Source organism: Harpia harpyja, chromosome 11, assembly GCF_026419915.1.
Source record: "Harpia harpyja isolate bHarHar1 chromosome 11, bHarHar1 primary haplotype, whole genome shotgun sequence".
NCBI lineage: Eukaryota > Metazoa > Chordata > Aves > Accipitriformes > Accipitridae > Harpia > Harpia harpyja.
In genome coordinates, this window is record NC_068950.1 from 7,788,470 (window position 1) to 7,816,420 (window position 27,951).

At 46.9% G+C, this 27,951-nt stretch overlaps 1 protein-coding gene and 1 long non-coding RNA gene across 5 annotated transcripts in view; both read right to left on the reverse strand.

The window, feature by feature from the left end:
• SUCO (SUN domain containing ossification factor) overlaps window positions 1–15,673 on the reverse strand; it is a 43,028-nt gene extending 27,355 nt beyond the window's left edge. For 3 of the 4 annotated variants that reach the window (XM_052800882.1, XM_052800881.1, XM_052800880.1), the window contains exons 1-3: window positions 15,407–15,672; window positions 3,469–3,577; window positions 1,114–1,215 (exon numbers count right to left, since the gene is read on the reverse strand). In XM_052800882.1, the coding sequence (XP_052656842.1) occupies window positions 1,114–1,215; window positions 3,469–3,577; window positions 15,407–15,471 (276 nt within the window). In that variant the 5' untranslated portion in view covers window positions 15,472–15,672. Of the gene's footprint in view, window positions 1–1,113; window positions 1,216–3,468; window positions 3,578–15,406 lie in introns of all 4 variants that reach the window. The other variant, XM_052800883.1, reaches the window with a different exon arrangement.
• A 5,728-nt stretch (window positions 15,674–21,401) lies between these two features.
• On the reverse strand, window positions 21,402–24,540 carry LOC128148059 (uncharacterized). The gene is made up of 2 exons (XR_008237177.1): window positions 24,260–24,540; window positions 21,402–21,978 (listed from the first exon to the last, which is right to left on the reverse strand). It is a non-coding gene; the product is annotated as an uncharacterized LOC128148059 (long non-coding RNA).
• Window positions 24,541–27,951: the final 3,411 nt, after the last annotated feature.

The window sequence follows — 27,951 nt, forward strand, 5'->3', positions numbered from 1 at the left end:
AAAATATGAATTGGAGAAGGCATGTGCAACAGCTTCCTCAACCATGCATTTCTATAGAGAGCGAGCCACAAGAAAATAAGCTTGAATATTTCAGCAACTGAAATAAATGGCTCTATTTGCATGCTCCATTACAATAAAATATACATTTACTATTTTCATCCTAAGCTTAATTTTGGAGAAGGCTTTCAATTTTATCACTCCAATGGAGGTCCGAAATGATTCAGATGTCTATTCTATGTTGTAACTTAGAGAGATAAATCCCTTATCACTTCCAAGAGCCTAGTAGTCTTAAGTCTTATTTATTCTAGGTCTTCAGTTTTCATAAGCCCTTGCAAAGCATAATCAAAATATGGCTTTCTAAATCTGGAAGAGTACATAACCACTGAAACAGGTCAGATTGACTCTTGCAGCAATACAAAATGCTATTAAACAAGAGCCTCTTGTCAACAGCTGGATTACTCCGAGTCATCTAACCGAACATGAAGAGGTCTGAAATGTTTTACTACAGAATTGCATATCTAAACCATGCCATATATATTCAGAAGTATGTCCTATGTATGTTGTCTTGTAATCTACAAAACAAAAATACCTATCAAATAAATCATCTTTAACAGTGGGCTTTGCAACATTTAAGACCAAGCACTGACTTAAAGGTATTAATGGCACATACAACTGAAACACAGCCCTTTTTCCATTTTGAACAAAGGAAATGAAACTGACAGAAGCCATGAAGGACCAAAGCTCAAACGGACTGCTACAATCACCAAGTCTGATCTATACAACAGACTTCACCAAGAAGGTTTTTTACATTTTATTTATAATTTGACAACCTTACCTATAACATCCAATTTTAATTTATCTTGGAAAGATTTATTTAGTCAGTACCTACAAATATTAAATTACTCTTACTATTACTTATGCACATGGGAAATGCAAGATCTGTTAGCTCACGTTTTCTCCTTCATTGGAAACATGAGTCTGACAGCAACCCTGCATGCAAGTGAAATGTGACAGATGGTCACTACGAGCTTTAGATAACCTAAATGAAAGACACTGAAATCCAAGAAGCATTTGAAGAGTGTATGGAGACAGTGAATGAAATAGAAGTCTTGCCTGGTCAGATTTTGTAAAGTCATCAAGCAGCTCTTGGGTAGAGTAACTCCGTGTACTTGAGTCCGCATGCTCAGACTCCAGTCTGGGACCAGCCTCTTCCCCCTAGTATATTAAACGTAAAACAACAGTAAGTATGCAGTAACACAGGCCGCCTATTCTGTAAGAGGAATTACCTTTGGTACAGACTGAACAACACTACCTTTAAAACCACCAAAATATCAACAAGAAGTTAAGATATATGAATCTTCAGAGCCACTGCCCACATATGTTTAAGATCTCATCTGTACAAAGACTACAGCAAGCTACAGCAATTCAGTTAAATCTTCACAGGAAAGATCATTTTAGCATTGTCTTAAATCATTCAGTTTGTGCACTAAAGAAGGTTAATCATTCTGCTATGATTTCCCATGTTGACAAATCCTCCCTGTCTCCTTGCTGCCCAAAATAGGGGGCGATGGGGAAATCCTAAGATGACTTGCAACAGACAACCATTAAAAAAATAACACTTGGCACATTTCAGTTATAGGAGTCTTATCAGCAGAACTACAACAATTTCACAAGTCTGCTGTAACCTTTTAAAGCAACTTGAGGAAAAAAAGTTTTAAAACCACCACACTGGAAAACTAACAAGAATTTACTTGCCCCTCGAACCTTTTTTTTTTCAGTTGTGACAACAACATATGCAAGTTATTTTTGAGCAATACTTTAAAACATGGCAAGAAATCTATTAGAAGTTTACACACCCCTTGTTTTGTAAGGGCTGTCTAAAATCCTGTGGTTGAGTACTGGAAGTGCTAGTGTTCAGATCCAAAATGGGCTGCTATGCTATACAAGATTACATGATCATATTAATTTGAGAGTTAAGGCATACACTAGAAGAGCAGGAAGTACAAATTCGAGCAGGCAAATCTTGAAGACAACAGCTAAGCAACATTTTTCCCCAAATATTATTAGCTCACATCCTAGTCCCTAAGATTAAATAGCATCAATGCCTCGAAGCTACAACTGATCTAAGGAAAACTGATCAAGAGCTGCAAGACTGCTCTTTTTGAGCAGGACAGCTCCAGCAGCCTAGTTAGGAGTAATAGACACATGCTTAAGATTTCTCATACACCCAAGAGATTTTTCTTTAATGAGCAAAAAGTACAGTATAATGTATGAGCTTTCACATCTCTGGGTTGAAGTTCAGAAATCTGCTTAACAATGCAGCCACGTTAATAGAATGAAGGGAATAATCTTGCAAAGAAGTAGGAAAACATACACCAGTGGCTTCCCAGTCTCAAAGCTTACTTGATCTTTCCACTTTTATTACATCAGCCATTAAACTCAAGCAGGACTTTTTTCAGGCAGCCAGGAAGAATAGGACTGAATGCTATTTGGCCACACAAGCTGGCAAAAAAATACAGCTACCCTAGATGTTGAAATGCTTAAGAAACTTACAATATTTAAAGTATTTTTTTCTGGTCAGGCAGCTCTCCACTTGAGTCAACTGGAATGCTCAACACACATTTTCCAGGTTTGATGTGGCATATAAAAGCTTTCTTGGAATGAGGACTATGATTTAGCACTACTACTGATTGGTGGAGGAAATGGGAAGACCAATAACATCAATACTACCCACGCTTATCATAGGGCTGATTCTTTACCTGTGTAAGTAAATAAATGAAACTACCATGACTTTCTGATATGACTCAACAGCTTGGGAACTCACTATAAAATTGCAGTATGCAGAAACTTGTAATGAGTTAATCAGGGTGGGATGATTACACTCCATTTAACCTAAAGTGCTGAGTAATATAAATAAGGGACAGAATCTTGTTTATTAGCATTTCACATAAGTGTTTTAGCTTTGTTAATTTTTATTAAACAGGAGGAAAACAAAGCAATAAATATTGACTTAAAACAATTGATCTTAAATCTCCTATTTAGGATAGCAGTCATTTGTGCACTGGGTTTTTAACACAACACAGATGCAACTCACATACTGGGGCCTAGACTTACTCAGGCCATCACCTCTTATAGTGGTCTCTACAGAGCTACATACTATCCCTGATGACCCCTTCTACTATCTGGCACTCAAAAAAACCTGAGCCACCATTACCGGCTTTACTATTTGTTCCCCCGCCAGACACACACACGAACTGTCCAGCTGTATTGTCGCATAACTGCAACAAACTTGAAGTAAAGGAAAACAAAAACTTGGGAATATAAAAATCATGGTTCACAGAACAACTGAGTACATTAAACATTCTGGCCAAGAAGGCTCTACGAATCGTAGCATATGAACCTTTTTTTTTTTTTAATTTAGTATCAAGTCAGACTGAGTAGCTAATTAACATGATTTATTCAGCATACCTTTTCCTGGACATTTTCATCATCATTTGCCAGGGCACAAGCATCACCTGAAGCATATTGCACTGCCGATGAAAGACTGTCTTTACAAAAGACATGCCAAATAGGAAGCCTATTTAAAAAAAAAAAAAAGAGTCAAAATATTGATTTACAATGAAAATATGATATTTTTAATTTCCCTCAGCATCATTTCCCTCAACCTTTTTTCAGTTGTTCCCATGAGGTGCCTAAAAAATAAAAATACACATGTACAGTTCATAGATACTCATTTATCAAAACTATTGGATGACTTAACTTTAAGAAATTAGTAACAGAAAACACACTACAAATTTACTACTTCTAAAAGACAAAAGTATCAGCAAAACTGTTATTAGGGTGATATCATGTCCCAAAGTGGAAGCTGACACAAATTAGTTAAGTTACTGCAAATTAGAAAGAATCTGAATCAACTATATCCTTCATCATATAGTAATGTGATGTCTTTAGCAATGATTGTTACTAAGCAAAAACTAAAGCCACAGATTAAAAAAATAAAGCTCCTTATTTCCCTGTGCAGACTATATCTAAGAAAATTCTGTATGGTCAGCATCATCAAGCACATTTAAGAGAATTAGAGAAAATAAGTATGTTAAACAAAAGGCCCCAAACCAATGAAAATGTAGAGACAAATAGCAAACCAGGTGCTGGCTTTAGCTACAACCTCCACAGAGATTGGTTTTGTACCTTCAGTTCTGAACAGTTTTGCTTCTCAGTAGAAATGGGTTTATTTCCATAGAAAAACAGCCAACATCTACAAACATTTGCACCAGAACAGCATCTTTCGTTGCTTATAGTGCATGGCCCCTTCACATCCCAGATAACATCTGTACAGCAAACCATTAGGCTTAGAGGCCCAAAGGCCAGCAAAGGTCTTCATGCAGATGTCAAATCAGTCCAGCAAAACGTTATGCAAATTGACCTTTTAGTGGAGTTTTCAACTATACTTGACCAGAGTCACCTGCCACTTTAAAGCCAAACACTTTTCCAGGAAATACTCTGACAGCCAGGTGATCAGTATGACCCCTGTGTGAATTCACACAAACATCACTCTGCACCCTGAAAAAAGGGCCGCCTCCTCCTAAGAGGAGACAGGTCTACAGCAGATCTTTAAGCATACAAGAAACCTGGATACAGCAACTTTCTAATGTAAGTTTTGAAAACTAAAACATAGCCTTAACAGTCAGTCATAATAGTAAGAATATTAGTAGGTCAGGATTCACTTACGCAACTGGGATCAGTCTAGTGTTTAGAACTTGAATTACCACCTGTCTTAAAAACTTGAAGACCACCTTTATTGGAATGTATACGCAGCACAGATTCCTCCACCGAGGAGGAACCCATGCTGCAGTAGACCAGAATCAAGTACAACATTTTAAAAACAAGTTTCATGCATATGTATGTATATATATACACACACACAGAGAAAGGGAGCACTACTTCTCCAGGTCACAGGCAATCACAAAATCGGGCTTTTGCTGCACGGAGTGTTATCAGGGTAACAGCCACTCTAAATCCAGGTCTCATACCACCAGAAGAGCAGAAGACAGCAGAAAAGGAACTTGTGGGATCTGACATACTGTTCTGGAGATGGGCAAATAAGGTGTCCCAGGTCTGTCTCAGCCCCACTGCACCTCAGTAATTCCTCTTATCTTTGAGGTAACAGCTTTCCTCTAAACTAAATGGAAGCCCCCAAGTTAAGCAGAAGCAGCTGCAGTTACTGAAAACTAAAGCACTGAATATAAGGGTATGAAAACATTTATAACCACATATTGTAGCGGGTACAATGTCTCACATCTCAGTTAAGTTGAAAATGAGGTGTATGCATTCTCACACACCTTAAATTCCCATCCCATCAGGTAGTTACTTGTTTGTATTAAGTTCTCCGTCAAACCTCTGTCTTATCCTAAGCACAGGATGTACATTTCAGAGACTGAATGAAATGTTACCAGACTTTTATGGCCTAGCTATGTTCCTAGCTCTCACTTGGAAAAATTAGTTATGCAAATCCTTCGAGTCATTTATTTTTCTGAAAAGTCGTTTCAATCATTTCATGAAGAAATTTTCTCATGCTCTTAATGACAGTACCTCTGGTTTCTCGTTCCAGCTATGACAACTCCCAGGTTCTTCATAAAAATACAAGAGAAAGATGAAAAATTATACAGAACATGCTGTAGCTCATTCCACGCCTTTATTATAGATGCACACAAATAAGTTACTTCCAATTTTGCTTACACTAAGGGGGGAATCTTCAGCAAGCTGTACAGAGCAACATTAAGTCCCTTAATGTAGAAAAGGAAAAATACCATTGGCTGTGAATCAGCATTTTAAAACACTAGCTATATTTTCACAACCACATTAACTACTTCAGCACTTGCAGGCATGAAAAGCACTTAGCACAAAAGGCATACATTTCTTAACTTAATATATTGATACCTTTAACGCAACAAATCATGCTTTATTAGAGCATGAATGCAGCTTTTAGAAGAATGCAGTTTGACAGTTCACAGATTTAAGCTATTCCGACATAATGTGTCCAATATCCAACTTGCCTACTTTCAGAAATTCTTCTCAGTTTACTCCCCAACAAAAACATGATGCCTCAAGTCTCCCAAGAGCCCTCTGAGCAAGGGAGGGGACTGAGAATTCATTTTGTGTATGTGGGCATGCATGCACCCACAGGAAAACCTGAGCCCTGCTGCAACAGAGGATGCAGCAAGCAGGATATGTCATTCAATTGCTGCCATCAAGCTCTGACAGAGCATTAAGAACACACAAATCCACAGAACACAAGGCCATGTGAGACCAGCCATTCTGTGAGAAGTCAAATTAATCACCTTATCTGGACCAGTGCTACTTTTTTTTCCTCTGTCTTTCAGCATTCTGCATATTCATTCAACAGGCTTTTTTAGCCACAGGGTGATAAATGATACAGCTTGTAATAAAAAAATTTGCCAAATGGCATAGCACCTCTGTTAAGCATTTCTCTATATGCAGAAAAACAGCAAACATGAAAACCCAAGTGTTAATTTACAGAGAGCAGAATTTCCCTTGAGCTTAGTAAACTTGCACAGCATGTCCAGTGAAAGCACAGCAGCTTCTTCATCTGTACATATTAATACATCCTTCCACTTCTCATGACAAAAAAGAGCAGTATTTTAATGCTGACTTGGAAGCAAGCAGATCTAATGCCCAAATAGTACTGGCGATTAGTCACTTGATATACTGTCTCAGGTACAAGGTGTATCTTCAAATGACATAACAGTGTAGGAATACTTCAAGAGATTGTTCCAAACACATAACCAACAATTAGCCACTTACATGGATACAGAAGTTTTCAATAGTTCCATTTTTGCTAAGTATGACTCAAAATAGCAACTGCTATTAAATCTCATAAAGAACAAAGGAACTTAAGCACTTACTAACTTTTATAGTATCATCATTAATGTAGTTTAAAAGATATTTTCTCTAATACACCATGAATTTTTCAGCTTGATATGCACAAACCCAAAAGCAAAAGCTGCAAGCCCAGACAGAGAAGGGGGAGGAGGGGGAGGGAGGAATCTTTACTCTTCACAGGGCAGGCACATACTGTGGTTCTCTACTGAAGCAGAAAGTCTGCTCACCCCTATCTGAATGGTATGGCACACTTATTGCTATGCAAATTGGCTATGGTCTACGGGCTGTTAGGCTTTTGAAAAAATATGCACTGAAATTCAAAAGTGCGGGTGGTTTTGAAATTGCAGTGCAAGTTTCACGTGAAAGACTGTCCAGCTCTAATTTGGCTCAAACTCTAATTCTGAAGGAGGCTGCAGAAGACTATCAGAGACAGTGAAGCTATTGATAACTGTTTTGACAAGCATAAAAATCAAGTAAAAAGTAAACAACTGGTAAGAAAAATTATTCATACAAGTTACAGCTGACAAAAAAATCCAAATTAGCAAAATCTGAAGGTTAAGAGCCATTTTTCTGTAATTTGATCTTCCCAGAGAAAAACAGCCTAAGCTTTCTTTTCCAAAGACTTCATACAAAACCACTGACTCTCACATAAGATTCACTTCAAACATCTGTCCTTTAAATGATTCAAGAGTTTTCTTAAATTCTCCCCAAACAAGATCTATTTCTGGACACCGGAGAGTGAAGCAGTTCAAAACAGTTTACAGTTGACACCTGCGAGACAGAGTAATTTAAGGAAAGGGAAAATAAAAGGAAGCTATCACTAGTGTACCAATTATCAAGCCCCCCTTGAATGAAGGGGGAACAGTGTCTCTCCAGGACTATGATGGACATTTTCTGCACCTCTCAGAGGGTTGTATTATGCAGATGTGCCGATGCCCAACAGCTAAGAGGGAGAGCTAAGAGGTCACCATCCCTGCCATGTGACACTTCTCTACCAAAAATACTCATAGGCTCAGTTCAGAAGAGGCCTGTGCAAGAGAAGGCAGGTGGGTTTTGGACCTGGGGGCAGAGAGCCAGCAGAGCAGGCCTATGAATGGGGGAGAGGTGCCTATTTGTCAAAGCTTACTTTCTTGATTACAGAATAATTTATTTTGGATTAATCAGGTAAAAAATGAGAGAAGCTGTGAAAGGGCAAGGAAGGCAAGAAACTATCTTTTGCTTTGAACAAGCCCTATAGGTCTGTGACTGCTATCACTAGCCTAACTGTCAGAAGAGAAAGAAGGCTCTGTAAGAACAAGGAGCTTAGCAGATCCACAACCAGACTCTCGAGTCAGCAGTAATCTGTCTTCCAGCCACTGGTAATGCAGAAAAAACAGCAAAAGGAGGGAACCCTCTCCCCCAGTAACTTAATGGAATCAATCTTTCTCTCAGAACAGTTCAGCAAGAGAGACTTACATTTAAAAGGGCCTGCAGAACAAAGTAAACCTCTTGGAAAATGAAGACCAGGCTTTTAGGACAGCAACATTATTTTCAACCAGTCAGAGGAAGAAAGCTATTTGCAAGGCATTGACTGCTTTAGCACAATCTCCCCAGATAAAATACTCGTTTCTGCATATGAAGTGGAAATAAGTGTTGATAAATGCAATGAAGAACCATTAATCTTAATGCCAGTTAAAAAAAAAAAACAAACAACACCATTCATTTAGAAGCCACTTATTACCACAGAAGAGCAGCATGCATTAATAAGATAATTTTAAAAGTTATGATGGACCTTTAAGGTAGAAAAAAGCTGAAAACTAGATCTACACTAAGCAAGGATGCTGCCAGCAAGGCACTGATACCATCTCGTTTCCTACCACTAGCCACTAACTTGATCCACATGCTAAAAAAACAAACCCTAAAACAACTGAAATTGGAGCTTTTTTGCAAATCCTTTACAAATCCATTGAATTTTGCAATTAATTTAGGGGTTTAATATCTTGCCCACTCTTTGCAAAGAATGTGCTCTCCAAACTGTCTCCTAACTGGAATGTGACAAAAAAGACAGTTACTACACTTATTCACAGGAGCCCAACACAAAGATACTTGTGCCAATGCTGAATTTCATAACTTCAGACAATGAGATTCCAACTGTCAGTTTAAAATATGGCTTTCAGCATTTTAAATGCATTAGCATGCAAAGACTGCAACACAAGGTTACAGTTGTACCATATACTTTATCAGATTTAACTTATTTACTACTGCCTGAAGGGGTAGTCCTATATCCCACCTTCAGCCACACATTTCTCTGCACCACCTGATCTGATCTTGAGATTGTGGAGACACACCAGTATCTTCTGAGGAAGGAAAAGGAAGTTAGCTTTGAGCTAGTGTATACTCAGGTATAAAAATCCAAGAAGAGAGAGGGAGAACATAACATTTGTTCATGACTGTCCACTGTTGTCCTAAGTTAAACAACAGAAATCAAGGCCGAGGACTAACAGTGGAAAACCTCTTCATTCCCTTCTCACAGTATTACTCTCATCCTTTCCCAGAAAAGCTGCTCAGTTAACAGCCACCTTCACAACACTGTAATTGTATATCGTTTTGATATAGTGCCCATAATAGACAACAGCCTATATTAGATGCATGCTGCAAAGTAACACTGAAACACATACCCCGTATTTCTTGAAAGAAGTATCCAGGTACCCTATTTCAGGCACTTAAAGCAGGACAGAAGTCACAAACTCTAGCCCTCAAAAGGTGTCCATTTTGAAGTGCTCAAAGGAACAGGCAGTTCCTAATGATTCTTGGTAGCAGACTTCTGTAATACTGCACTGAAGATTGCAGCTTAAGAGAACCTCCCTGCATTGTCAAACTCCAGTTATTATCTTTAACGCAAGAGTTTGGGGAAAAGAACAGATTCTGTAAAAACACAATAAAACCTGAATAGCCACAAACTGTGGTTAAACTTTAAAGGTTTTCAAGTCTGTAGTAATGTCTAACTTGCACACCTTTGAAGATTTCCCTCATTGCTTAAATTCATAAGCTTGTCTACACAGGCACAACACTGCAACAGCAGGCTCAGAATCATCACCAGCTGCTCTGCACCAACTCCCCATGCTTCAAACCCACTGTAAATGCAATACAGCTTAACATACTGCCAAGGAGTAGAATTTTAGCATAAATTTAGCATCATAAATTTTGCCCTAGATCATTGTAAAGCTGCTATCATCTAACTCCGAGACATTTTATAATGTATTTTTAATAGACTTCTTACCTTTAAAGGACTTCAACAATATCTTGATTGCCATTTCAAAACTCAGCCAAGCCAAGAAGGTCCCTTTGAGCACCTAAGCTAATTTTGAACTGTTGGAACCTTTTAGTGATATTCCAATCCAGTTTAAGTCATTTATACCAATATTTTCACTCACCTGAGCAAGAGTTCTTTGCAGTAGCTTTGGGATCAGTCTGTCTGTTATACCTGCTCAGTATTTTCACCAAGAATTACAATAAAGTTTTTAGACTTGCAGATCTATGTTACCCTGTTCTCAACCAAGTTTTCATGCACAGAAATAACACCCTCTTCAGGCAGAAGGCTGTAGCACCTCCAAGTGTTAACTTTAAAAGACATTGTATATATCCTCCCCTTGAAAGAGGCACAGAATTTACCAAAAGCTGGATTTGTAATGAAAACTAAAGACAAGAAAAGCAAAAAAGCCAAAAAGTATCACTGTGAATATTTTGCAGAATAAGAACTTTAAAGTGAAAAAGAAATGATAACAGGTTAGAGAAAGGCATTTCAAAAAAAAGTTGAAATTAAGCACTCAAGTGAGGCACATCTCATTGCAACAGGCATGGTCTAACACAGCAACCTCATGAAGGGGTACACTGTCACTTTAGTACACCACTTGCATAACAAACAAATTTGAAGTTTCTAGGACAAATCTTTTAGAAGATACTGCATGAAAGCACTTCACTGATTTTCAAATAATTTTAGAAGGCAAATATTCAATAATTGATTGAGCCAAGCATTTGTTTTGCATAAGACACCAGAGCCCCTGCTTGCATACACCACCTTCAACTTGAGCAGGCTATAAGCTACGCATATTCACACTTGATTTTTAAGAGTCCAAGAGTTCCAGTGCAGCTTTTGTCCCAACCTTAACTACAGAGCAAAGACACTTCCAAACAAGATTCTCCATATCTAGGAACATACTTTTCATTCTGAAATCAGATGCCTGGAACAAAAGTTTTGATTATATGAACAGTGCCCAAATCACTTCATTTCTTCCTGCCATAAAATGCACACACACAGTGTTTATTTTAGTATCAGCCTTCTGAAGAGATTTAAGTAACTACACAAGAGGAGGATCACCAGATAAAATTTTGAGGCCCATTACAAGTTACACTAGCAGTTCTATCCAGATCATTAGGGCACTCTCCTGCAAACATTATGCTCTGCTGAAAAGAGGATTTCTGTGATAAGAGGCACATTACACTGGAACACAAGCCTTTCACTCCTCAACTCTACCACTCAACACCTTTCTGTTATTACCAGATACAAGCTCAAGGTTTAAGCCAAAAGTCAGTAATAGGGCCAATAAATGTTCAATTAGGAAACCCTCTACTTCTGTGATCTCTTATCTGGCTTGCATAGCTTTTTTGCCTGTGCAGAACAGGAGCAGCAAAATAAACACTAGTGATGTATCACGCTGCCAGTATAGCACTGTTTTTTCCAGAGGTCCTCTTGGCATTACAGGAGCTTTCAACAACCACACCTTCATAAATCTAGAAGACTGTAGTGCAAACCAAAATTAGAAATATTTTATCTCATTAAAATTCACATAAATCTTCACGTTAATAGGTAGGAATACAAAGCAATATCAAAATCTACCCCTTGCCAATGTATTTGTATCTATGCTTTCTTCCTGGCTATGCCACTAACCCAATCTGACCTTTACAATTTTCAGGGTACAATCTCATTATGGATTTTGGAGTCAGAGCTACGAGACCAGGGGTTTTTCATCAGAAACAGCACATCTTGCTGCTCAGCCACTTTGATACAAGCCTTCCTTTACTGATGCAGCTTACTCACAGTGTAATGACAACGTAAAGAATCTTGATGTGCACATGCACTTATCCCCATTTACATACTCATCGTTGTAAAACCAAGGATGATAAAAAGAGTTCATAAAAGCTAAGTAGATCAGGATGTGCAAAGCACTTTCTGGGATAGAATGAATCATCGAAAGACAAATTAGTGTATGCATGATTTCTTTATTAAACTCATAGCTAACACTTTGAAAAGTGCAGTTTATGGCAGGTAAAAGCTGATGTCAGAACAATTTATACATGTTACTCTTCAAACAACTGTCATAGCTAGTCTCAATTCACATAGTACTAGTATCCCTACAAGCTTCTAAATCTACTCCACTTATTCAGCTCTGTATATTGTCAAACTACAAAGCACTGTAAGTTTTAAAAGTATTTTTTATATTATGATCATCTACACAAAGGGATTAACTGAAGCATAAAAAAAAATCTTTGTAAATTCAGGACAGCAAGAGTCATTTGTCACGCACAAGCAAAGCTCCAATCTGCACAGATGTGTGTTATTTTTAAAGCACTACATTCTTAAGCCTTACCTGCATCAAAACTATTTCTCTAAAGCCATGCAGCCATCCCACTCTTTTGAACTACTTGGAACAATACTGCTGGCTCAGGTTTGTCAGAGAGCTGTGTTTGTTCCAGCTTCAGAAAGCCTTAAGTACCAATAAAGCTCTGATCCTGAACACCCAAAGAGCATCACATTGCCTTTATTGAAAAGACACTGTCTTACAAATCCCTAAACTCAAGCTTCTGGTGGGTTTTTTTGTACATTTCCTAATACAGAGTCACATTTTTAACTTACAGGATAAGATCTTTTTAAACAGTTTCCAGTTAAAAAAAAAAAGTCAAATCAATCTTTCCCTCCCCCCACTTGATTTTTACCAAATGATACTTCTCCATTGGATCAACTTCTTTAGGCATGCTTTAAAATGCATAATGGGAGATTAAACAAATTCCTATTTTAAGCTTACTTTCACCAAAGAAAGAAGCAACCATCTACCCAGAATTAAAACAAAGCCCAGGTTTTAAAAAAAAAAAAAAAGTCCAAATAGCCTCAAGTATTCTTTCAGTAATTCCGTTTTGTCTCATGGTTTTTTCCCCTGCTTTTTTGTTTAATTTGATCATCTGTTGACCACTAGTTTCATCTGTAAGAAAAGAGCTTCTCTCCTAGTAGCATTAAATCCTTTGAAGATTACATTTCAAGACAACTAAATTTAAAAAGCCAACATTTGTCACACATGCCAACATTCATAACACAAAGCCTTCCATTTACTATTTAAAGTTTCTTAACTGCTTATGTGAACAAAGTTGCTGATTTTCAATACATCACAACTTATCACGTTACACAGTCCAGCAATAATACAGGAATTAATAGACTTCAAGACCTTCCAATCACAACTCTGACATAGCTACTGAAATTAAAGCAAGCCACAACGCCATCCTGCAGACAGAGGATTTTAAACTCTCTAAAGTGAATTTATGTTTGGACAACAGAGACTAGGGAACTAGAGTTGTGCCCCTCCCAACATCTGAATTAATCTACTGGCTCTTCAATCAAAAGCAGCCAGAGTGAGCAAGGTGAACACATAATCTGAACTACTTTTTTTTTTTAATAGTAAAAGGTTTGGGATACTCAGTGAGATCATCAGTTAAGACACTGCTTGAAAGAGCAATCTCTTTTAAAGAGTAAGAAAAAACTCGGCTCAATTTTTCTCCTAACACTACCCAAGATGAACACAGAAGTTGTCTGAGCTTTACAGAACAAGTGTATTATTTCAACAAGTTAGTCGAACATGATATTCCTTTATCAACATGGAATAGGTGCCGAACTTTTTATTAAACTAAACAGTTCCGTTAAAACAGCAGACTAAGAACACAGCAACAAAAAGTTACTCTGACCATCTAGATATCATTAAGATGAGAATACCTTCATGTTTCAAGGCAGAAACAGGTTATCAGCCTTCAAGACACAGTAAGAAAGAAACAACTGTTTTCCTAATAAGAATCCTAACTGTACAAGTAGAACCTTCTGTGAGAAGAAACTTAGTCACCCAACAAGTAAAAGAAAAGCTGTCTAGAGACAGTTCAGCAGGTTAACAGCTCACTTAATCAAACCTATATGGCTAGGAGCGGTTTTGTTTAAAATTGTGCTAAACATAAACATGGCAACAGAGTTTTCAAGCACTTTTTAGACTCACTGTTTTGTCTCCTACAAACGAAAATGTGATGACACGAACCAAATTTGCTCCAGGATTGTCCAAACCCAGTAATGAAAGGGTCAGCACCAGACTGCAACTGATTCTGTACAGAGAGATGCCTGGGCTCCCCCTTTCTTCATCCAATGAGAATCAACTGTAAGACAACCCAGAACTTCAAGACTATGTCAATTTTTTCTTTTTTTTTAATAGACTATTTAAACAATTTACAGGAAATGCATTAAAGTAATACAGCAGATACACTATTACCTCTAACAACTGCTGCTTTTCCATTTTCAATATTTGCAGTTTGCTGTTCAAACTGGCTAGCATTTCTCAAACAGTGAGTCACGGAGTTCAAAGAGGACCAAAGTTTAAGAAGCCTAGAACTTACCATACAAAAATATATTCTCCCAATATTTGTGTTCTAATAAACGTCATCTTTTAAGAAAGTTTGAAAACAAAGTAAAGAAAAGATACTGGAACAAGGTATAGCTAAGGTAATCACCATGAAAAGCACTCTCAAAGACGTAACCAATGCAGAAATTAAAGGGCTCATTGGCTTTATTTTAACACGACTCCAGCCAGTCACAGAAAATCGGTTTCAAGAATAAGGCATCGTGATCTTTCAGAGAACACAGCCAAAGTTCAGCCTGAAAAAAAACAAGCAAGCAAGCCTTCTTGTTAAAAGCACAGAGCAGCAACAAAATACACGCAGAAACGTACAGCGTAATTTTGAACCCCTGATATTTGAGGGCTAACTCACTCCACATCTGACACCGCTTGTTTTCACGAACGCAGCAAATTACTATTATTCACAGCAGCGGGAATTACCCTCCCAAAAGCTGTAACCCGCCTTTCCCCTACCACCACACCGCGTGCTACCAGCACATTAACACATTCCTCTTCTTCCAAAAGGAAGCCCCTTTCTTTCCCCAGTGGCACCACCTCCACCTCCCGCTCCCCCGCGTCCCCGACCATCAGCTCTCAGCATCCCGACCAGGGCGCTCTCCCCGCCGGAGCCGGGGCAGCAGGAGGGGCCCGGGGGCCCCGGGCTGCCGGGGAGGGTGGCAGCGGCAGGGCTGAGGGCGGGCCCGCCGTCAGGGTCCACGGCCGCCGCTCCTCTCCCCGAGCGGCGGCACACCGCCGTCCCCGGGAGACCTCGGAGGAGGCGCCCCGAGGCCGTGAGGGCGAGGGCCCGCGGCGCGGCCGGCACTCACCAGAGCACAGCGCAGAGGAAGAGGCAGGAGCCCAGCGCCAGGAGCCGGCGGGGCGGCTCCCTCATCGTCTCCCCCGTCTACCTGCCGCGGCCGGGAAGAGGCGGCGCATCCTCCCCGGCAGCGGGACGGCGGGAGAAGCGCGAGCGGCGGCGGCGGAGGAACGACCGTTGGAGCGGCCCCTCCCCCGCGCGGCGCGAGCGCGGCTCCGACGCAACGCGACACACGGCGGCGCGAGCGCGGCCGTTACTGCCCGCCGAGCGCGGCCCCTCCCCCCACCCCTCCGCCCCTTATCCCTTCACGCGCTGAGCTGGAAGGATACGCGTCACCCTCCCCGCCATTCCGCCACGCCCCCGAGCTCCGCCGCCACCAATGGCCTGCGTACTCGGCGCTGGCCCCGCCTCCCACATTCCCGTTGCCGGCGCAGATTGGCTTCTCCCCTCCAGCGCGGCGGCGAATGAAGAGAGCGACCTTCTCTTTCCCCGCCCCACCGAGGACCCCTCTGAGGTGTCCGCGCGAAATAAGCCGTTAAAGGCAAATCGCCATAGTAATAAATGACGGCTGACCGCAAAACCCGAGGCCTCCGGACGCGCGAGGAACGTCATTACCTCCGGTGCGAGGGTCATTTTAAGGAACAGCGCTCCGACATGACAGTTTTATAATTTTTATTTTTTTAATCAGGTTTCTCCGCGGGCTGCCCCACAGAGCCGAGCACTGATTGGTGTCGGCTGAGGCCCCCAGCGGAAAAAAAAGTCGCGGAGTGGGCGGGGCAACCACCTCTCCCAGAGGGCGGGGCGCGGGCGGGGCGCGGGCGCTGCTGGGAGCTGTAGTTCCGGGCGGGAGGGGGCGCGGAGGGATCCGCCATTTTGCAGACGACCTGAGGGGACCCGTGAGGAGCAGTTGGGCTCAGGCCTCACCCGATGGCAGTCCGTCCCGTGTTTATAGGCACAAGGGGTGCCAGAGAAGCGTTTAAGGTGTTTTTGTGCATATTTAGTCATTGTAGGAGCAAGAGCTGAGCCAGGGTTTGCGTGGCAGCCGGCCGGGCGCGTCGTGAGGCCCACACAAGGAGCGCTTTCCATGGAGCCGTGCCCAGGACCTCCCAGCCTGGCCAAGCCGTGCTGGCCCAGCATCTCTCCCCAGCTCCACAGCTGCCTGCACAGACCTTCCCCGTTTCCCTCCCTGGCACTACCTTCGCTCTGATGGCTGGGGCTGGTGGATCTCTTCTGGGAGATGCGTGGGGGAATAGAGGCCAGGCAGCTGTAAGCGTGATCTTGGCATCCATGGGTGCTCACTCCCAATGTGGGACAGGAGAGAGGTGCCTTTCCTGATACTGGCACATTTGGGTAGACTGGTAGAAAGACACAACAGTTACTACCAAAACAGTAAGGATTTTGTAGCTAGCCAGGCCTAAATCTGCCCATCTGAAGCATGGTGTTGTAAGGTGGGCTTTACACCAAGCTATGGTAGCCAAGAAAACCATCCTTGCAACTTACTCATGCCAAAAAAACAGCTCAGGATTGGGGTTCCTGCTGCTGCTGTGTGATCGGAGCCACAGCGAGCAGCAACGTGTGCTGCTCTCCCAGCCCGCAGGGCATTACGACAGCCCTGAAAGGCACAGGTGGATTAGTCACGAGCACGCCGCGTTGGAAACGTGCACATGTCAGGACTCTGAACAAGGAAGGACAGCTTTCCCCAGGGGGAGGTATGGGAAGGGTGTGAATCACAGCAATCCATGCAGGAGCAGGGCCCTCCCAGGCCACAGCTGCTGTTTTTCCCACAGGAGTTCCAGCCCCAGCCCCACAAACTGGCCCTTACAGCCATCCAGGAGGACTCCCAAACAAGGAGGGGGTGCCTGCAGGGCTCGGCTTGGTGCTGCCGAGCTGCAGGATGGCGTGACTGGAGTCAGCCAGCTGCGAGTAAATGTTCCCAGCCAGCAATGGAAACCTCTGGAGAGTCTTTGTGTCTGTTCTTTTCCTGATTTTTCACCCTGTAATTTTGTGCTTTCATCAACACTTGGCATCCCCCACCCTTCTGAGAGCTCCGCGTGCCACAGACAGCAGACAGACTTGCGTGCCAACATGTTAAGGGAAAAGGGAGTAGCTCCAGCTTTGCCCCATGTCCACACAGGCTGGGCTTTAAACCCCCCTGGCCAGCAAACCACGGGCTGCCCTGTGACAGAAACAGGCTGTCCTGCAGTGCCTGAGGAGGGGCTGTCGCAGGAGGATCCCGGACAGATCCCTGCTGTGTCTCTTTGGAAAATGGGGAATAACAGCACAGGGGGCAGCGAGCCAGGGTACAAAGCAGCACCCGCTGCCCCATACCTTGCAGCTTAGCCAGAAGCCTGGCTTGGAGCTGCTGAACAAGGCTGTGACTCGGTAGGTTGAACAGGAGTGAATGCCTGGGCAAATCACTGGTAGGTTTTGGAAGAAGACCATGGGATTTAATGTGAACCTCTAGCAGAGGAAAATGGTCTCGCTAAACCACAGTACAGATTATACCAAGATGAAAGTGGCCAGGAGGGCGGCTCTGACAGTGAGCAGATTTGCTTTGTGTCCCTGGTGCAATTGCCTGCCACAGAGCCCGCGGGCAGCTCTCCCAGAGAGTCAGCAGTAAGCCCAGCTCTTCCAGTGCCACTCAACTCCCTCATCAGGTCCTGTCACCCCAGGAGCCGGGATGACGCAGGAGCAGCCCAACTGGTTACGGCAGTGAGGCACGTCCTGAAAAACACTGAGAAGCTGCTTGGTGGCACGGGGTGGGGGGCGTGAGCCAGCACCTTTGCCATGAGGGTTTCTTCAGCCTTGTGCAGCTAAGACATGGCACAGTGGCAGTGTGGATCCGTGGCTGTGTGGGCGTCTGACCGTCTTTGGGAGGGTTTTGAGCAGAGATACGGTGTGGGGGGCCCGGCTGTGCCTCCAGGGATGCACAGCAGGGCCAGGCCCAGAGCAGCGCAGGTGCAGGAAGCCTCTGTGCCCAGGGGCGTGCCTCTGCGCTGGCCCCGGGGAGGTGCCTCGGTGGTGGGAAATTCCCCAAACCGTGGGAGCGACAGCGCACATCCCACCTGCAGCTGTTTTAACCATGTCAGGGAGTGCCCCCAAATCTCCCCCTTTGGGGCTTGAGGGTGCCACAGAGAGGCAGGGCAACGTGAGCTTTGGCTGCAGCTGCCTCCTGCCGGGACATGACCCCCAGGGAGACACATAGGACTCAACTCCTTCATGGATGCTGCTGGAGTTCTAGTACCTTCCCCTTCGAGTGAGAGTGGTGTGTCGGCACAGGGAGATGCCGAGCAAGGTGTACACCTGCACACCACCCGGCATCCTGCCTCTGACTGATGGATGCACCCGTGGCCACCTCACCCAGCAGGCAGAGAGCACTTCCCCATCCCACCAACACAGCCTCAGCCACAAACTCAGCGTGTTGGGGATGGCCAGGACCAGAGCAGTAGAGAAATCCTCCCACAAAGCATTGGAGATTTAAACAACTGCTTAGCTGTCTGCTAGAAGAGTTGGTAAACATTTATTAACCCATTGCGCAGTATTTCTAGTCAGAGCACTTGCCTCAGCACTGGCAGGGGATGCTTTACTTAGGGCCATGCCACAGCTTACAGCTGGGACCATCTCCGTCATCAGGCTCTGTCGTGCTCCCAGGACAGTAATTCCTCCAGCCTCCTCTCCAAGAGCTTTTTCCCAAGAGGAGGGGAAAAGGCAGTGAAGCCACACTTGCTCAGCCCATGTGGCTGCTCTCGGATGGCACAGCTCCCGCGCGCTACAGTCCTGTTACCAGCTGGGGATTAATCACATACAGCTTAGGCCAAACACAGCTAAAGAGCTGTCACAGAGGACGGATCATTTCAGGGGAACCATTACAGTGACCGGGCAGGATTCCAGAGAAAAAGCCTCTTCGAGTCAGTCCCCACCACGTACAAGCATCCACCTAAAGTTCCTGGTGCCATCAGCCAGACAGAAGTCTTGATTCATCACCTCTGACGTACCCGCATACCAGCACTTGCTAAGCTTGTTTCTCAACCACTGATAAAATGAGCAGTATAATGGTAAAAAAGAATTAGAGATTACCCAATCTCCCAACTAGAACCCATAATTAACCCCAAGCCCAATGTACTGTAGGGTTATCTGGGAGCAAATATTTGCATGGGATTCTCAAAAAGTGCTGCATGTTTGCAGCAGGGTCTTGGCTTTCTCTTGGTCAAATCCCAGGATGAAGTGAGCTGGTGCAGTTCCCACGGAGGGCAAGCCCTGCCGTGGGCCTGAAGTCGAGCCACCACATCACCCGATGGTGGACGTACCTGCATCCCCTGGGTGGGGAGAGCTCTCCATGCCTGAGTGTTGATGTGTAGGCACAGAAGTCTGTGAGGCTGGGTCATGGTGCTTGGCACCCCAGGCAGGGAGAGCTGGAGGTGACCACCCAAGGGGCACATTGATGCGGAGTTTCTGAGTGGGAGGAAAGAAAAGGTGCTGCTGTTTTACCTGCATACCCTGCACAGCGAGGGGGCAATGCTTGTCCATTGCACTCAAACACTCAAATGGACCTCGGAGTGTTGTAGAGTATCTCCCAGAGATTTGGGCACTGAGGCCGTGGAGCAGTATTTGACTTCTGGAGAGACACCTGATCTTGGGTTACACCCTGGGCTTTCGTCTTGCAGCACTTTCCAGCATCTGATTGCTGCAGATGCTAAGCCTTCTCTCCCATTCATCCCTATCTACTCTTTACAAAGGCTTCTTGTTTTCCCAAGTGGGGTTTTTTTAATGTGTGATTTAATTCGCACAAACTCCTTCCTCTTCTGACTATTGATCTTGGCTCTTTACTGGTTAAAAGAAAGTAAATCTTTTGTAAGCAGGTTCTGACAATGCAACTTCTGTCCCTTCCAGACACAATTTCCTGTTTAATTTCCTGACCGTTTCTTATTTAGCAAGGAAAAGCTGTAAATTGCAAGATTGCTTCAGAGAGCTTCCTCTGACTTTAGATGAACCGTTAACCACTTGCAGGAGAGAATCCAGCAAACCAGTGTAAAACTTTTTAAAAATCCTGAATTTCTTTTATTTCTTCTGCGCTTCACATTGAAGGGAAACAAGGTGTGCAAAAAAAAAAAGGGGGGGGGTGGAATAATTTTCCTTGCAAAATCAAACAGGAGCAACACTGCCTCCAGCTGAGCTGATAATTGCTCTTTCATCACTCAATAAACTGTCTCCAAGATATGGGCTGTTGGGGGAGGGTTTCTGCAAGGTTTCACCCCTGGGCTGAGGCAGCAGAGACCATCGGTGGAGTTTGCACCAGTGATTCTGCTCCTGTCATGCCTCTGCCGTGCCAGGGCTGCCGTGCCGTCCTGCAGGGAGGACCATGTGTCTGCGGTCCCCAACGCAGGTCCCAGATATCCCCGGGCGCAGACACTGATTCCCTCTCCTGCGCGCCTCCTTTGCATCAGTTAAAACCCAGACAATGCCATGCCGGGCTGCTGGGCTGTGACTGCGGTCACAGCGACCGGCCGATCAAACTGCAGATACTCACAGGCCGGGTCACCAAAATGCTTGCTCTGCACAAAGCTTTGTTAGGTTTACTTAATGTAGGCCAGCGTGGGTGGGTGTGGGCTGGTGCAGCGGTGTGCGACGGCACCGAGGAGCGGCAGGCAGCTCGCCTCTTGGCAGGCAGGGACGATGGCACACAGTGACACTTGGCAGGGTCTGTGTGACCTGGTATAGGAGAGCGACTGCTCTGATCTCCAGCCAGCCAGCCCCAATCCTGCCTGAAAGAGCCCTGAAATCTGGCACGGGTAGACGGTGGCACAGTCCCATGGCTCCCAAAAGCAGTGATGGAGCCGTGGCCGGGACCACCTGCGGCAGGCTCAGACCCCTCGCACGGCTCTCAGGGGGCACAGCTGGGTCCAGAGAGAGATTTCCTCCACCTGGCTCCAAGCCCCCTCTTTAGTGGCTCAAAAGCTGAAAATCAAAACTTTAAATAAGATTAAGAAAATTAATTGAAATGGGAATTCCACTTTTGAAAACATTTGTATTTGGTTTGCTCATTTCCTGTGGCTTCGTTTCAATTTTAACTTTGCCTAGAAATAGGAGACAAAATTACTGCTCCAGTGGGGATGCCCAGGCAGGGTGCAGCAGGAAGCTGCAGCATCTCCTGGCCCCGTTTCAGGACCACAGAGCCCCTGCACAACAGAAAACATCATTTCCTACAGCTGGTGCTTGGGAACGGATGGAAAACGGCTTCAAGGAGAAGGGGCCCACCTTCTCATAGCCTGGCTGGCAGGCATTCAAGGTGTGACCTTCAGCAGCATCTCGGCTCAATGCCATGCCACCGGTGCAGAAGCCACTGCCCACTGCCAGATGGAGAAGACAACGCAGTCGGCAGCTGAGGAGCTGCTCTTGCCATCTGGGAGGGGCTGATGGAGCAGGGAAAGTCCAAAGGCTGCTGGCAACTGAGGCACAGAGAATCAAAATTAACTCTCGGTCGCACGATGTAGTTTGGGACCGGGGCTTCCAGTGGGGTGAACCGCTGCGGTGGGTGCCTGCTGGTCCCCCCAGTGCTTCCCGGCAGCTGCTGGCTGAGCCCCCCTGGGAAAAGGAAAAGCAAATCTTGCTGCAGAAATGGCAAAACTTTGTGATGGACGTGTAAAGCTTTTCTGGGGGCTTTATTTCTGGGAGGACAGCATGGGCTGAAGCTGCCCATAAGCACCAAGGGTGAGCGGAGGGGCCAGGAAAACCCCCAGTGCAACATGGTGCTGGGTTTCCTCCATGGCTCCATGCAAATTGAGACCAAAGTGGGCAACGTCGCAGGTGCGTGATCTGGCAGGATGGCATATCCGTGGCTTTCTCAACACAAAACCAAGACCCCCATACACAGCCTGGGGCTAGGAGGGCAGTTGGGGCCCTGGGGCGGCAGTGCCAGGAGCATGCCGGGAGCATGCCAGGCAGGGCGGCACAGCCTGCACGGGAGCAGCAGCACCTCCGCCACATGCAAGCAGTGGGGGTGAGAGATGAGAAGGGCTGGCTGGGCACACGTGGGGAACGCCATGGGCTCAGCTGCTTCCCTTCCCCTTTTGCCGAGTACTAAAATAAACTAAATTCCCACCTGGCTCCATCCCCTCCGTGGCAGATATTTGAAAACAGGGAGGCGGGTGAGGGGGTGGCCTGTAGCGGGGAGTGTCTGTCACTCCTCAGGGACCCAGGTGCTCGCAGGGGAACATGCACGTCCTGCAGGGCCAGGACCAGGGGACCCTCCTCCCTGTGTTTTGGGGTAGGATGAGCTCATATTGCAGGGAGAAGCACTGCATGTGTAAAACACACGTCAGCCCCCGACATCGCACCACTCTTCCCAAGAGCACGGGCTCCTGCTTGGAGGCTTCAGGTAGATGTTCATGGGAAGAGGGCAGGAGGGGCTCCTGGAGCGAATATCTCCTCTGAAACTGCTGTGTTTCCAGGCCGAGGCTATGCTGTGTTTGAACAAATGCTTCTTTACTAGTCAAGTGGGAAGGTGAGCACAGAGGAGAATCCTTTCACAGTGCACCAAGCCAAAGCAGTGATTTACAACCTCTTTTGATCTGTACATGCCACATTTTTCCCCAGCTGGCCTGTTCGCATGCGCCTTTTCATCCAGTGTCCCCTTCTCCATCTATTTCTGACTTGCTTTGCACCTGCACAGCTACAGAACAAACATAGCCCCTGGGCAGATGGTAAAAACCTCGTTATGAAACAGTGGGTCCCTTTGTGCCTCTCGCTCCACATCCCAAAGCTGCAAGGGGAGGGAAGTGGCTGCCGGATGAGGTTTGGGACGATGGAGAGCTGGCACTGGAGAGCTGGCATGTGGCTCCAGCAACCACCACCCTGGTAACCAGCTCTCCCCAATGGTACATTGCTTTTGCCCTCCGGGGAGTTGGGTTTTTCAGTGTTTTGCCACCTGCAGCTCTTGATGCCTTTTCACTAACTGTGGCAGGGCTCGATCAGCACTTCACATCTGTCCTGGTTTCAGCTGGGATAGAGTTAACTGTCTTCCTAGTAGCTGGTACGGTGCTATGTTTTGAGTTCAGTATGCGAAGAATGTTGACAACACTGATGTTTTCAGTTGTTGCTACGTAGTGTTTAGACTAAAGTCAAGGATTTTTCAGCTTCTCATGCCCAGCCAGTGAGAAAGCTGGAGGGGCACAAGAAGTTGGCACAGGACACAGCCAGGGCACCTGACCCAAAGTGGCCAACGGTGTATTCCATACCATGTGATGTCCCATCCAGTATAGGAACTGGGAAGTGAGGGCAGGGAATCACTGCTCGGGGACTAACTGGGTGTCAGTCGGCGGGTGGTGAGCAATTGCACTGCGCATCATTTGTACATTCCAGTCCTTTCATTATTGCTGTTGTCATTTTATTAGTGTTATCATTATCATTATTAGTTTCTCCTTTTCTGTTCTATTAAACCGTTCTTATCTCAACCCACGGGTTTTGCTTCTTTTCCCGATTTTCTCCCCCATCCCACTGGGTGGGGGGGGAGTGAGTGAGCAGCTGCGTGGTGTTTAGTTGCTGGCTGGGGTTAAACCACGACAACATCCCATCCCCGCGCTTCAAATTCGGTGCTAAACAAAGACAAAAGGAGTCAGAAACCACTCGGCAAAGCTTTGTTCTGGAGCCCCAGCCCTGCTCTGCCAGGTATCGGGGGCACCCATGTGAACCATAAGACCCTCCTCACTCCCAAATCTTGAATCTCAGACATTTTTTACCTTCCATGACAACCCCCACTCAGGTCCCAAAGGCAGGTTTTAATTTTTCACCCCCAAGGTCTGGTTTCCTGCCTATGTCTGTGCATTAGGGACGTGCTACATATGGCTGAGGGTTGAGCTGAGCTTACCTGGAGAGCTGAAGTTCAGACTCAGACCACCCTGGAGCACCCTGCAGGTGGCAAAGCACATCGTTGACTTCATTTTTTGGCTGCAGTTTCCTAGTTTGGGGTTTTTTTTTAACGCAGATTAAAAAACAAAAACATCTTCACTAGGTGACATCTTGACCTTCACGGAGTTCCCCTACAAAATGGGACCCTGCTGACCCACTGCCCTGGAGCTGGGCTGGCTTGTCCCTCTCCCTGGAGCCCAGCGCGGGTGGTGGGGAGGGTGTTTTGCCACAGGGGTTCACCGATCCGTGCTGACTGCCGGGGAATGCCAGGACCGAGGGAGCTCAGTTTTGCAGCCCCCAGAGACTGTGTCTTCCAGAGGTCGTGTCCTGCAAGCATGTGCCTTTCCACATTGCATCTCTCCTGCCCCAGCTCCACAGCAGCTTTCCCATCCTTCTCCCCCTGCAGCAGGGTCAGCAAATCCCAAACTTCACCCTGGCAGATGCTGGTCCAGCCTGGGCTCCTCAGACCTGATCCCAATTTCCTGGACTGCTCTCCCCAGCCCTGAGCAGCATCACTGGGTTTCTCCAGCAGCCTGGGTCCCTCCTCATCTCAGCTCATTGCCTGGGAAGGTACTAGTTTCCCCCTTCCCTGGGTGCTCTGCCTCCCTTCCCACCACCCTCGTGCCCCCCTATAAGCCTCCACGTCTTGCCCAGCCTGTCCCCCATGCCCCTAGGATGCTGCCACAAGGGAAAACAGCAACTCACCACCATTTATGTCCTCTCTGTCCTGGGCAGGAGCCATTCACCCGGGAATACCTCCATGCAGTTTCCAGCAAGGTCCTGGTTTGTGCCCTGGGGCAGGCTCCTCTCCATAGGGCAGGTTGTGCTCTGGAAATGACCTGCCTGGGACAGAGAGTTCTGACACCGAAACTGGTGACGTCCCCACCAGGATCTCCTGGTGCTCCCACACTGTCCGGCCTCAGGATGGAGACGCACGGGGATCGTGGCACGCTCCCTGCCCTGGCTGCACCACCAGCACTGCGGCCCATGGCCAGGGCCGGTGGGGCCTCCGCTGAGCCTGTATCGGACAGAGCATCCATCACCTGAGCTTGCAGGGAGGTTTCCTGAGTGGTAGAAGATGCTGCAGAGGGCAGGAGGGCTCGGAGGTCTGGGCAGCTTCAGCTGGGTGGGCAGGAGCTGTGCCTGAGGGGGCCCAGGAGCATCCCTTGGTGGCACAGGCTGCCCACGGCAAGGGCATCTCTGCGCAGGGGATGCCACTGCTGGCTCACATGCTGCCAGTGGCCCAAGTCCCCCTGGGACCGGGATGCGGAGCTAGATCCAGGAAATCTGACCTGCACACAGGAAGGGAGATGCTTGGGAGAGCTGGAGCAGCACCAAACTCCCCCATGCCTGGGCATACCGCTGTGGGGGACCCCAGGGCAACCAGCCCCGCGTGCCCCAGTGTCCCCCCACGGGGCTCAGCCCAGCTGCAAGGCGCTGAGCTGGTGTCTTCCCACTTGTTGCTGGGGACTGGAGCCAAAAACTCCTTAAATAGGTGATTGCAGGCAAGCAGACGCAGCCCATGTTATGGGGCCGTTTAAGGCAGGAGACGGTCTCTGGGCATGGAAAAATTCAGCAGCTGGAGCTGTGCCAACCTCCCCCCCGAAAAACATTCCTGTGGAGGGAGGGCTCGGCTCCGGGGTCAAAGGGGAAGGCTGGGGGATCGCTTGGCAGAGAAACAAAGCCCAAGCGTCCATAGCTGCGCTCGCAGGCAGCCCCGTCTGTGCCACTGCCCCAGGCCCATGGAGGGACCCATCTCCGCTGCAGCAACCCAGGACACGCAGCACAACCCTTGCAGGCACCGCTTGCTGCAGGGGGATGGCAAGAAGGACGAAGCCCACACCGCAAGGCAGCCTGCAAAGCTGCTGGCACCATTGCGGACTTGCAGCTGGGACAGCCCTATGCCCCAAGGGGTGACGCAGGTGGGATGCAGGGGAAGAGCCCCAGCCCAGGGACATGGAGAGGTGCAGGATCCACCCTCACGCATGCAGCCTCAGGCAAGCTCAAACCCTAAGCAGGGTGTGCTGTTTAGTTATTTCAAAGCCTGCTTCTCTGGGGCACAAGTGATGGTCCCACCCTGAGGAGAAGCAGACACACCTGGAGGCAGCCCCAAGCCGGAGGTAGGGGGTGCAGTGCCCTCAATACTTTGATATTCAAGAATCTCCAGTGGAGGTCTAGATCAGACACAGCTATTTCAGTCCCAGCCTGTCACCTTTTCCAGCCTTCCTTCCAAACAGCTTTAGCAGTGTATTCAAACATTCGGAGCCCGGCAGACACTAAACAAAGCCACAGTGGGATCCCTTTGCAAAGGGCAGGGGACAGCCAAGCCAACAGGTCCTCAACATACACAGAGTTTGTAGCGTCATGACATCCAGCTCCTCATTCCTGCATTTCAGCAGTGTGTCTCAAAGCTCTCACCACCTTACAGCCTCTCCAGAGGCCAGTGGCACTTGGGGACTCCTAATCGTGAGGTGAGGGAGGTCTTCTTGCATGGAATCCAGAGTGGGAATTAAGATGCTCAGAAAGAGCTTTTGCATCCTTGATGTTAGCTACTGCTTGTCCCCACCAAGAGAGCCCCACTGGCCACGTAGCCCCAGGAGGGCTGAGGGGTGACTCCACGGCACACGTTCCCCTCGGACGGTGACGTGGCGGGTCCCATGGCGGGTCCCACTAGGATGGTTGCGCAGGCAGGTGAGTCATTCCCCTGCAGGCAAAGTCTGGGCCATCCGGGCAGGGCTGAGCTGCCCTTTCGACTGTAGGCGGTACGTTCACACCGTGGCAGAGCAAACACTGTCCCCTCCTGCGGGGACGCAGTGCCAGCGCAGCAGCGGCAGCTGCTTCCAGCCGGAGCCCGTTGGGGTCTCCCAAGCACCGAGTGGGCGCCAGGCCCCGTGGGTCTTGGCACTGGGGTCAGTGCTGCCAAGGGTGCGGAGCCAGCACCAAGGTGATCCCCTTGACTGGTGGCTGGGCACCCCGTGGGGGGCTACAGCTGCTGTGCTGGCATCTCCCAGAGGGGCTTTGTTTTGCCACCGCCATGGCTGGCATCGCCCAGCACGGCTCAGGGATGCTGCAAGTCACCAACCAGCAGCAGTCTCCCACCTCTCCCTGCCTCTGAGGGGGACTTTGGTGGTCCACAGCAGAGGAGATTTCAAGGGGCACAAGAAGCACCCCTCACCTCTACTCTCCCCCCTTCACTGGGGTTTCCAGACAGACCTGACGACATTGAGGCAGCATCATGCCCCAGCCCACTGTTGCAGTCCCCAGAGCATCACGGTCATGCACAAGAGCCCAGGGCCAAGCCAAACCAAACCTGCCATAACCCGGCTGCAGCAAGAGCACAGCGTTGCCCTGCCCGTGCCCATGGGAGGTGGCATCCCTCCACCGTGGTGGCCGTGGCACTTCTCAGGGGAGCAGGAGGGGCGCACTGCCTCCAAGCTTTTCTCTTGCACGCCCCAGCTTTAATCTGCGACTTTGGGAGAGTGACATTTCATTCCAAATCTCGAGTTCCCAGGCCTTGGGCTTCAAGGCAATGCCAGCAATCGTGGGAGCTGGCAGCACTCCCTGTCCCTGTGGGCACCGGCTTGTGCGCACGGAGGCACATGCATGGCTCCGTGCAAAGTGTGGGGATGGCGGGCTTTTAGGCAGGGCAGC